The sequence below is a fragment of the Notamacropus eugenii genome, chromosome 2, assembly GCF_028372415.1.
Source record: "Notamacropus eugenii isolate mMacEug1 chromosome 2, mMacEug1.pri_v2, whole genome shotgun sequence".
NCBI classification, from domain to species: domain Eukaryota; kingdom Metazoa; phylum Chordata; class Mammalia; order Diprotodontia; family Macropodidae; genus Notamacropus; species Notamacropus eugenii.
In genome coordinates this window covers 332,923,989-332,936,608 of record NC_092873.1, presented here as the reverse complement: position 1 = coordinate 332,936,608, position 12,620 = coordinate 332,923,989, and the positions used below count along the sequence as shown (strand labels likewise).

Sequence of the window (12,620 nt, the reverse complement as noted above, 5' to 3'; positions counted from 1 at the left end):
GATAAACTTAAACTTGATAACCTTTTATTTACTCTTAATATATTAATTAAAAATCATAGTAGAAGGTCAGAGGACCATGTGTGAGAAATGTTTCATATGATGTGGTTACTGTGCTGGTTTGCTTTAAATAATTGGGTTGTTTTTTTTTTTTGTTTTAAGAGAGGATTCCATAGGGAACAGTATTGGGAAGCGACTATAATGTAAAAAAAATGGTAAGTATAAAATAAAAATAAATTTTAAAGTATACAAAAAATAAAAGCCAGAAGAAGAGCTTTAGAAGAATATATTAGTTGGTGAATCACTGAACCTCAAGAAGTAGTGACTGGTGACAAAAAACAGTTCTCCCTCAATGATGAGACCCCATCCCACTTTCTAGGAGGATTTTGTAGCCTATCCTCTTTTGAAGTCCATTTTTTAGCTATGAGACTTACAGCCATGTAGGGTTTGCATCCTGCATCCATAGTTTTGGCTACAGAGTCCACAAGGTAACCACTAATACCAAAATCACACATCTTCACTTGGCCCAGTGTATTGATCAACACATTAGATGGCTTCACATCTGAAAGAAAAAATATGCCATGTGCCATGGTGCTACTAGCCCTGTTTCATCTCAATTACACTAAAGAAAACTAACAGAAAACAAAGTAACAGATATATACAAATGGTCACCCTATAGCACATGTTCTTTTCCCCAGTGAGATCACCTATCCTAACTGATACAGCACTTCTGCAACTTCCTTCTCTGAAATATCATACTCTATAATTTAAAATATATCTTTTTACCTTATCTGAATTCCCTTAGCACATATGTGCAATGTTGCCTTTTATTTCCTGTCTTCCTGTCCCTGATAAGATTATAAGCAACTTGGGCTCTTTATTTTCTATATAGTCTGTATCACTCAAGGCAAATAATAAGTACTTAGTAAACACTTGCAGAATTCACAAACTCATCATAATTAAAGATAAAAAGGATCATTTAGTGCAAAACCCCAGTTTTACAGAGGAGGAAAATAGGACCTAGAGAAACAAAGGAGCTGTCTAAAGTCACATGTTCCTGGGGTCCAATTGGAAAGAATTTAAGTGGGTGAATCCTTAAGATACTCAACGTATTTTAGGCTGCTACAACCAAATCTAATTAAGTGAAAATATTAAAGATTTATTAAAAAGCCTGAAAACTATAATTTAAAGATGGAACGGTGTTGAGCTCACACGTTGTAACAAATATATCACAAGCTCAGATTTTTCCTCACTATATGATCAGATTATCAAGTTGAAAGGGATTCAGAGTCCACACTTTGCATATGAGGAAACTGTGGTCCAGGTCTGTGTAATTTTACCCAGTCACACAGGGGAGAAATATCACAGGTGTGTTTGGAACTCAGGATTTTTTATTCTACAATCATTGCTCTTTCCGCCATACTGTGTTCCAATCTTTCTTGGAATTCACATTTGGATAGAAATGAACCATTATTTAATATTTTTACAATGAACCTTTGCTTTAATCAGGCTAGTGTCCTGCCTTGTTCACCTTAACTTCCATATCTTTATGCTAAACTCCCTGCCCACTATCTTTCCATATCTATGACTTTCTTTATGATTCAGTTTAAAACTCATGTCTTTCAAAAGGCCTTCCCTAACTAACTTTTCACCATCTTATATAGTCCATTTCTCTAATATCTATAGCACTTCTAATTTCTGTGATTCAATCTAATGTACATATTTTCTATTCATTTCTTGTATTTATGTCTTAGATCCCCACATAGTCTAAAAATTTTTTGAATGCAAAAACTACTTTTTCAATTAACACACAGAGGGCCTAGTATAGTACCCTTATCAGAGTAGTCTAATCCACCTATACTTACTGAATGAAAGATCTAGGACTCCTCAGACTTTAGGTTATGCCCAGAATCATTATGTTCCATGTCTTTCCTCTTGGAAGAACTATATGTACAACTGATGGATTTCTGTGCTGTCTTTAGACTTCCAAAAAAGAAATTCCCACTACCTGATAGGTAGTAGGATTCTCTGCATCAATTTATGCCCAAACTGCAGTTTAGGTTCATCCTTTATCATTCTATTTTTGGCCAAGACAAAGAACAGTTGTTTAAATAGGCTTCTAGGCAATCCCAAAGGGAAACTCCTTCATTCCTTTATGTGGCTTAATCCCTACCTCTGGCATGGACAATAACTCATGTGGACTGGCTAATCATCTGGGACAGAGTGTACAGCAAAAAGGACACACACTTACCTCGATGAATGACAGAAAGTTTACTGTGTAAATGTTCTAGGGCTTTTACAATCTGCAAAGGAGAAGCAACAGAAATTCATTACACAACTATTGGGGAGAAGTGGAACTTGAAAGAATTTACCACCTACCTACACATTCCCTTTTCTGACATGAGAATCCTAGAGGCATTTGCTCAAGTGGAGGACGCCCCAATAATAGTAACACTGTAATACAGTTAAGGTTACATGAACTGTGTTCCAAAACCTTTAGAGGTTCAAATCTATCATCACCATGACTATGAAGGAATCTCACTCATCAACTTTCTTCTCTCATCAGTCTTCCATAATCTAAGCACTGCTCTCTGACATTATCTCCAAATTAATTTATATGTACATTGCTTGTTGGTTGTTTGTATGTAGTCTCCCCCATCAGAATGGGAGCTCCACAAAAGCAGGAATGTTTCTCTCTTTCTTTATATCCCCATCACTAAGCACAGTGCCTGGCAAATAATTGCTTAAAATTCGCTGGTTAGCTTGACATGACTTGATTGACTTTCCTGAGTCTCCTACTTGTTACTGCTATGCACAACAATTATTTGGTATATATCTTGTGTACATTCTCTATTAATTAATCTATGTACATGTTGTTCCCCTAACTCCCCACTCTCTACCAACAGAATGAAAATTCCTTGAAGGCAGAGATTCTTTTGTATTTATCATTTCATATTCTAGTTGTCTAGAACAGCACCCTAGAAGACACTGAAATGTCTATGGAACTGAATTAAATCTCTTTCTACAATTCTTCTCTTTCTCTTGTCTAGATTTTGTCCTCCAGAGTTTTTGTCTTCTCTCCAGGGCTGCTGTTCTTCTCCTTTGTCCTCTCTTTTCCAATCCTCTCTGCCTCTATTTCCAGAGAAATGATGGAGGAGAAGTGAAAAAGGGAAGTGAAAGACAATATTACAGTGTCAAACATGTGGGCTTGCCAAATAAATGTGCTTCTAAGAGGTACTTTATTATGGGCAAAACTAACAAAGCCAGTGGTATAATTTTGTCTTCTGCACCATCTTCACCCAAAAGAGAGAGAGAAAAAAAAAAAAACAGACCAAAACTGAACTACCTTTCTACTCCTTCGTTTCAATGTCTTCCATTACAATAAATATTCTACTCACAGAAACTGCAATTTTCCCTAAGATATCCTCTGGGATCGTTAGACCCTTATCGATGACTTGTTTGTAGAACTTGTCCAGTGAGGTATCCATGAGTTCCATACAGATCCACACATCACCCTAGAAGATGAGGGGGGGAGGGAGGGGGGGGAAGGGAGGGAGGGGAGGGAGAGGGACAAGGAAAAAGGGGGAGGGAGAGGGAGAGGGAGAAGAAAAGGGAGAAGGAGAATGAAAGAGAAAGGGAGAGGGAGAATGAAAGGCAAACGGAGAGAAGAGATCAGGAACAACTCACATCCATCCAGGGATGAGCAGTAAACATGTTGTTACTTGATCCTTCCAGCTGATGGTGCTCTCTACCTCCTTTAATATTCCTAGAACATTTGGTATGTTCTTTGCTTTCATGAGTTCCTTTTGAATAAAATGTTGAATCCTCCCCATCCCCAGGAGAATATTTATTGAAGAGCCTAAAATCCTTTGGGGCAAGGATTATTTCATATCTGTTAGTCTGTCTATCTAATTCCTAGCATAGTAATATAAACATAGTAAGTGCTTGATTCAGGTTTGTTGAATTAAATTCTATTAGAGTCAATTTTAAGTACCATATCTTGGGATACCAGAGACTTGGAACAAAGTAGGATTATCTCCAAGACCTAAATCAAGAGTGGGGAATCTGTGGCCTCCAGGCCCCATGTGACCCTCTAGGTCCTCAAGTGCATCCCTTTGGACTGAATCCAAACTTCTTTATTTTGTGAAGTTTGGATTCAGTCAAAAGGCCACATTTGAGGACCAAGAGGGCCACATGAGGCTTCGGGGCCACATGAGGCTTCGAGGCCACAGGTTCCCCACCCCTGGAAACTAGCCACAAGCAAAGCTGGAAGTCACGGAATTTATAGATCACCTTTAGTGTAATGGTAGAATAGATCTTAATTATTTAAAGCGAAATGCAAGAGCTCATCCACCAGAATCAGCTACCTAAGCCTTTCATTCTTTTTCAAATAGACTTTTTATTGATACACTTAGTTTTTGTACAGTCTAGATTTCCCCCTGTAGTCTTTCCAGGTGTAAGTGTTCCCCACCACTATCCAAAATTTTGTTATCTATTTTGTATATATTTTCTATATATATCCTCTCAGAGAACCATTTCTCATAACAATTTTTTAAAGCAAAAAAAGATTCAATAAAACTGATCAATATCTTGAAAAAGTTTGACATTATATGCAATGTTTTAAACCCATGGATTCCTCCGCCACACCCCAACCTCTGCATATGAGTGGAAGGGTGGTATCTTTTCATATCTCTTTTTTCGGGTCAAGCTTATTTGCTGTCATTTTACAACATCCAGTTTCAATTTAAACTTTTAATTCTAATATCATCTTGGAGTTCAAGCCTGAGACATTCCCTCCAAGGCTGGCCTCTGTATCTGAGGATCAAAAATGTCCCCTCAATCAAAATAACTGATATTAAGAACTAAAGCATACATCATAACATAGATGACATTAATTCTGCCTTTCATGATTTAAAAAAAAAAACAGGGAGAAAGCAAAAACAAAAAAAAGGAGGGGGGGGAATTAAGTCTGTAAGTTTCAAACAGACTACTCATGCTGCCAATAAAACACTCACAACATAAGGGAGTCTTAAGTTTCATTTAGGCAGTCTGGCTAAATGAGACTCCACAGTGAAGCAATATAGCTAGAAAAGGCCAACCAAGATGAGAATGAGAAAGAGGGGCTTGTCATCAACTAAAAGAGCAATCATCCAGGCTAACTTTTGAGCTTGGCTACACAGTAATCACAAAACCCTTTAAGTCACTCAAAATGTATGTTTACTGAAAGGAATGATAACGGCCTTGAGTGTTCTTTACATATGGATAAACTTCTGACAAAGTGGTTATCTGGCCCTGTAAACCCCATCCTTTGAAAACTCCCAACAGGTGAACTACATACCTCCCGGAAGAGTGCACCATAAAAAGTCACTGTGAAAGGGCAATCCACTGTTCTCATGGAGATATCCAAGTCCATCAGTAGCCTCTTCTGTTCTTGACTATTCACAGTTGCTCGGATTCGCTAAATAAAAATGTATGGGGAAAACTCATGATTATTCTTCTTGGTGACAGTCAAAGCATGACACTTGAGTTTTCCCATTCTAAAATAACAGATGACTTCTAGATGGGCATTCTAAAAGACAAGGCAATTCAACGAGCTCCTCACTTCAAGTGAGATATGATGTCATTCATTTGACACACTCGAGTAACATGCAATGGAAAAACTAGCTGGTACTATCTTTTGAGGAATCAGTAATCTGTACTTTCATCTAATGGCTTTTTGAAAATTCTTCCAAAAATGGAAAATCTGGGGGTTGTGCCTCAAAACAGTTTAAGAATTTCTTAATGGTTCTTGCTTTCTAAGTCAAGGAATTACGAGGAAAAATTAAGCTTAAATTAAATTAGGATTCTAGGAAGTTGACAGGCCATATTTTTCTTTTCAGCTTATCCTTTAAAAAGAAAAACTCTGTATATGTAGTGAGTACAGTAGAAGATTCAGCCAGCACTCAAATTTTTATAGACATCAAAAACTACTAATTTCTGGGGATTTAAAGAGAAAATACAGACTATTCACCTTTCATAGAGTACATACAAGAGATCAAATGGGTAGAAGGAGTCAAAAATGAGTGAAGTTAATCTAACAACATTTAAGAAATGACAACAACCAGCATCGAAGCCCACATTTTTCTGAGACCTTAAAGGTCTCAGAATTTGTAGCAAAATGTAAAATAATGCAATATCACTAAATATCATTTCATATTCTCTTGAATATTTAGTCAAAATAATCACTGCACACTGAAGTCTTTGTTATCACGGAGCCCTCAGCCATTTTTCACAACTTGAGTAAAGACGAATGGACTGTCTGACGATAGACATCTTTATAGCAGGTCTGTACTAGATGCACTGTTCTCAAATTCTCTTGATTTCTTGTTATTGAAGATCACAGAGGTTTTTTTTTAAAAAAAACTTCATAATTGTTTGCATAAATTTTGCATAAATTCCACTCTAAAGGACAGTCCATCATGTCTATGGGTGTGAAACTTTTCTTCTTCTTGGTACTAAATTTTATAATATTAAGAACAACACAATTAAAGTTTATAAAGTGCTTTACATATATTTCAAATGAGGACTTTTTTAAAATGAGAAATGATTCAGACAACTGTGAGGTAGATACAATCATTATTCTCATTTTACAGATGAGGAAACTGAGGCTTAGACAAGTGAAATGACAAGTCACTGCGCTTCAGACTCTAGTGCTCTATCCACTACACCATACTATGTCTCATGTTAGAGTCAATGCTGTCACGTGATTGTTGTTTATTTTTTTCAAAGTCTCATGAAGTCCACTTCAAAGATGGTTGAAGACCCACTTCCTAAAAATTATATGCCAATCCTCCTAAGATGTCAAAGATTCTTTGGTTTAAACACTCTCAAGGCAGGATGATTCCTCTAAAATTGATGGATCTTAAGTTAAATGGAAAAATAAACACACATACACATATAAAACATCTCATTCTACCTTCACTGCCATGATCTGTCCACTAGGCATATGTCGCATTTTCTCCACCACCCCATATGCACCTCGTCCCAGTTCTGCTATAGGCTCCAAGTCATCAGCCTTCACTTCAAAATTCTAGAAGAAAGAAAAAATAAATTATAATAACTAAGACTCTACTCAACTTCTACAAGCAATGAAGAAAACACTTCTGGATAACAAGTTTTCTAGGATGGTAAAACAACAGTTGACATAGCTTCAAGCAAGAAGACCCAAATGAGATCTTAGTAACAGACCTGTCACAGTATCCACCATACTCTAGTAGAGACTTCAAATGATTGTATTTCACTTAGTTAATTCTAGAAAAAGGAGGGGAAGTAGAGGAAAGAGGGAGAACTCAGTCACATTGTGCTGACTAAGCTTGAAATTTATCACATATTGCCAACTAAAGTTTGTATTCATGCCTCAAGATACTCCTGCTCAAGGAAATTGGCTTTTTTCCCCCTCAAACACAGGACTATAATTTTCCAACAGGACTACAATTGCTATGTTCTGCCTCACCATGCATAACATAAGCATTTCTATACACACTTCTCTCCCCACACAAGCCTTTCAGGAACCACAACTTCTAGGGTTTTGTTGCTGTTGTTTAGGCCTTTCCAGTTCTATCCAATTCCTCGTGATTGTATTTGGAGTTATACTGGCAGAGATACTGGAGTGGTTTGCCTTTTCCTTCTCCAGCTCATTTGACAGATGAGGAAACTGAGGCAAACAGGGTTAAGTGACTTACCCTGAGTCACACAGCTTCTAAGTCTGAGGATAGATTTGAACTAAGGAAGATGAGTCTTCCTAACTCCAGGTCTGGCACTCTATCTATTGTACCACCTAGCTGCCACTCCAGTGTGTTACAGAGTCTTAAATTAAAAAATAATTCCAGTCAAACTGGCCTCCATACCCCAACATTCTACTACTTCTGTCTTTGTGTAAGTGGTACCCCACATCGGAGACAGAATTGTAGACCCTAGTTCCCTCCAAAGTATGGTTCAGGTGTCATCTCCTATATGATGAGGCACTTCATCCTCCTCCTCCTCCTCCTCCCCCCTCAGTTGTTAGCACTCTTTTCTTTATTTTGTACAGACGTTGTACTTACTTGTATGGATGCTGTATCACACACACACACACACCCCCGTAGAAGGTAAATTTCTTGATGGTATGTATTGTTTTGTTTCCATCCTTGGATTCTCAATACCTAGCATAGTGCCTTGTATATAGATAGTAATAAATATTTGTGGAATTGAAATTCTCAGTGGGAAAGTACACATGGGGAAAAGCCTAGTTCCAGGGATTACCTGGTCTATATGACTTACTCTCACCTTATCTCCAATTGAGATGCAAGCCTTGGAATCTAAATCCCGAGGAGGCCTATGAAAAAAGTACATAAAATAGTAAGTGTCTTTACAATATACATAATTCCTTAAAAGGAGAGACATGATATTATCAACATAAAAGAGGACAAACAGAATGGTAAGAATTTCAGTCCATTCCATATACAGAAAGTCAAAGGAACTGGAGATGTTTAGCTTGAAGAAGAAAAGATTTAAGGGGCACAGGATAATTGCTTCCAAATATTGAAAAACACCCTTGTTGAAAAGGAAATAGGCTTATTCCGTCTGACCCCAGAGAGAAAAACCAAAAGTGATGGCTGAAAATGGCAAATAGGTATAAGTTTTATGTAAAGAAGAAATTCCTAAAGCAGTATAGCTATGAAACAGTGTAATGGGCTACCTTCAAAAATAGCAGATAATTGGGCATCTTCAAGCAAAGGCTGGATAACCACTTGCCAGGTATGTGGCATAGTGCAAATTCTTCTTTCAAGTATTGATGGGAATACAGACCCGTTGAAGTCATCCTTTCCAACTCTGAAATTCTGTGATTATTCAAAATACTGGCTTCCAGATTCTTCCTGATATATACATTTGTGTTAATATTCTCTAAGAATAAGATGTATGCTTGTAGTAGTGAATAATCAGAACTGAAAGGTAGCCCCTGATCCTCTTCTCAAGGACATCAACAGGCTTAATCATTTAACTTTTCCAAGAAAATTGGGCTTCATTTAATCTAACTCTCACATTTTAAAGATGAGGAAACTAAGGTCCAGGAGTTAAATTGCTTTCCCAAGGTAATATAAATGGCCTATGGCAAAAGCTGGAATAGAATAATGGTTTCCTAATTTCCAGAACAGTACTTTTTCCAACTGTGTAGCTTGCTTCCTCATGTCAAATCAAAAGGTATTGAGGATTATAAAATTTGGAAGTGGAGATCATCTGGTCCAACCCCCTCAATCTGCAGATGAGAAAAGTGACCCTTGGAAATGTTAAGTGACTTGACAAGGTCACACGGGCAGAAAGCAACACAACCAGGATTTGAACCCAGGTTTTCTGACTTGAATTGTAGTGTTCCATTTATTAAGTGCCTATTATCCAAAAAGATCCTTAAGCTGAAAAACAACTTCTAATTTCTTAATTTTTCTCCATTGTGGAAAACAACCGCTACCTCCCTCCCCCTGCTTCAAGCCCCTTTCCACTAACGAAAAGGTACCTATCTTGGCCCTATCACAGTTAAAAAGAATTCTGTTTAATACGGTACCATTCACCTCATTGGAGACCTTGCAACTATTTACAAAAAGTAAGTATAAGAGGAGAGATATGGCATAGTGGATAAAGAACATATCTTTGGAGTCAGAGAGACCTGGGATCAAGTGGTGCCTCTGATACATTCATACGCTCTGGTCACATACTAGTGACCATGAACAAGTTACTTTTAGTATCTGAAATAACTTCATAATTTTCTAAATTATAAACTATTTGCAGATCTGCATCAATGAAGACGTTCTCCCTAGCAGATAGAAAGAAAACATACATAATCACAGATCAGTATGCATGTATTGTGACATAAAAGAATACTAGCCTCAAAGCCAGGAAGACCCAGAATCACATACCTCCTGTGACACATACAGGTTATGTGACCCTAGATAAAGTCACTTAACCCCTTAGTACCCCAGGCAACACTCTGGGACTATAAGTTGCAAGAAGTGGTGCCAACTTGTATGATAGAAGGAGTTTCCTCATTCGTGAGTTCCCTATACTAATAAAATCAGAAGTCCATCTCTGTCTCTATAAAGGCAAGTAATCATAATAAAAATAATAAATTGAAAAAAAGGCATTGTTGATAGGGAAAAACAATATAGAATGGCAACAACAGGTAAAAGACAATGATAAACCTGAACCTCCAGACTGTGATGGGCTTTAGAGTATGTGTATGGCATATCATTCTGGAACTTCTGAAAAGAAATTCCAAATCAGAACTTTATGCGCGCGCGCGCGCACACACACACACACACACACACACACACACACACACATGGAGGTTCTTGCCAAGGAGAGAGACTACATACCCTCCCATAGGCTATTCTGCAACATCCCGCTCAAAGATGATGGATTTTCCTTACCCTGTTTTGATCAGCTCCTAACCTTAATGACTATTTTTAAGAGAAAAAAAGGAAAGTTATTAAAACTTCATTAAATATTACTAAATAATAGGGATCTGAAAATAGAAGGAAATAAAAACTGAATGTGAGATAATGACTTTCTTTTAACCACAAAACCCAATGTTAATATTTCTATTTATAAAGAAAATGAAACTAATCTTTCCTACCCCCATAATTAGCTTTAAAATGTGTGTGCGCTTGCTATGCATGCATGCATGCCTAGGTTTGTAACAGAATTAGCAATGGCATTTACATATAATTTGAAATTTAGGGGAATTCTTTAAGAAGATTTTGCTGTGTAGCTTACATTTCTAAAACTCAATCACCCACTGTTCACCTTGAAAGTTTATTTTGCCATTAGCATTAACTATTAGGATAATTAAGAATAAGGACAAATATTTTTTGTCAACAAAAAATATGATCAGCAAAAAAAGCCATGATAATGATTTTCTCTTTCTAAAGGCACAAAGCATTTTCAAACAGCAGCAACACAGTCCTGGCAAGAGAATATATTGTCTGGGAATTAAAGAACTGTATGATCTTGGGAAGTTGCTTGATTTCTCTAGCCTTCGGTTCCATGTATAAAATAAAGTTGAACTAGACAATCTCTAATCTTCCTCATAGCTTCAAAATCCAATGAGTCTATGTGTCTACATTAACATTATGAAAACTTTACCTAATAAGAAATTGCTCTGTTATTTTATAGACGAGAGATATTAGGGCACAAAGAAATTGTGGTTTTATGTTGTAATTATTTACGTCCTTTAGTCTAATCATAGAGTTAGGGAGATAAGGGTTCAAGTCCTATATCTGACATCTACTAGCAACCAATAGATAAGGCAAGTAAACTCTCATTGACTCAAACAGCTTCATAAGACTTCAAATTAGAGATAAGTTGCTGATCTGCACTGGGAACTCAGATCCAAATTTTCCCTTCTTCCTACCCCCAAAAACTCTCCCCCTACTAGACAGTAAGTTGAAGTGTTGGATTAATTCATCTCTCAGTCTTCTCCAACACGTAGCATAGTATCGTTACATAGTTATGTGCTCAATTCAATATTTGTTACATTTATATAAATGAAACTTCCCTGAAGTTAAACAAATTGGAACATAATTGAGAATAAAATTTGGTTACCTGACTCCTAACCTAATTCTCTATACTTCTAATATTACTCAGCTCATTTATTTTGAGGACCTTGGTAGCCATCAAGCTGACCAAAAGCAGGAAGTGAAAGCCCCCTAACTAGCAGGTTATATTGTAACAGTGCCTTTCCTAGGATTGGTTATAATAGTTTGCCTTGGATACTTTCATACTACAAGAAATGGGAAAGGATGGACTTTATCTTGTCTAAAACTTGGATCTTCTTGAGGCAAAACCTCATACCTAACAAAAATGCTTCCTGAAATTATCTCCCTCATCTCTGGCTCCTGGTTTCTATAGCTTCTTTCAAGTCCCAGCTAAAATCTCACATTTTACTAGAAACCTTCCTTAATTCCTCTTACCCTTAGTTCCTTCCCTCTAAGCATATCTCCAATTTATCCCGTACATATCTTGTTTTGTGCATGGCTATTTACACATTGTCTTCTCCATAAAACCACAAGAGCCTTAAGAAGAGGTAATGTTTTTTTTTTCCCTTTCTTTGTAACCTCACCATTTAGTATAGCACTATACATACATAGTAGGCATTTAATATACGCTTGTTGATTTGACTTGAATTGCCCCCCAAAATATAAAATTCCCAAATATTCCAAGAGTACTCTATTCTCTCCTTTCCCCCATCATTCTCTCTCTAATATAATGCTTGTCTGTGCACATATATCTTTCCCATCCTATTCCCAATAAAATGAAAGTTTCTTGAGAGCAGTAATATTTTGGTTTTGGCTTTGTATTACTAGCACCTAGCACAGTATCTTGAACATAGTTAGGTAATTAATAAATGACTGCTGAACTGAATTAAGCACACATTCATTCTCATATTCAATAATCAGTTCCTTATTCTAAGACACAGATATGAGGAGTCCTGCATCTTCCTCAGTCATTAAGCAATTACTTTCTCTTCTGCCAAAGTCTTCCTATCTATCCATCCATCTATTATGCAAAGAATGGTCCATTCACACCATGTTAGGGGATGGCTTGGAAATTCA

At 36.9% G+C, this 12,620-nt stretch overlaps 1 protein-coding gene across 4 annotated transcripts in view; it reads right to left on the bottom strand.

Moving 5' to 3' along the window:
• MAP2K6 (mitogen-activated protein kinase kinase 6) overlaps positions 1 to 12,620 on the bottom strand; it is a 171,314-nt gene that overhangs the window by 63,692 nt on the left and 95,002 nt on the right. For all 4 annotated transcript variants that reach the window (XR_011975048.1, XR_011975047.1, XM_072645538.1 and 1 more), the window contains 6 exons: positions 8,302 to 8,350; positions 6,953 to 7,066; positions 5,336 to 5,455; positions 3,396 to 3,512; positions 2,249 to 2,300; positions 432 to 559 (listed from right to left, as the gene is read on the bottom strand). Coding sequence is in view for 2 of the 4 variants with exons in the window: in XM_072645538.1 (XP_072501639.1) it covers positions 432 to 559; positions 2,249 to 2,300; positions 3,396 to 3,512; positions 5,336 to 5,455; positions 6,953 to 7,066; positions 8,302 to 8,350 (580 nt within the window). In the remaining 2 variants the exon portion in view is untranslated. The remainder of the gene's footprint in view (positions 1 to 431; positions 560 to 2,248; positions 2,301 to 3,395; positions 3,513 to 5,335; positions 5,456 to 6,952; positions 7,067 to 8,301; positions 8,351 to 12,620) is intronic.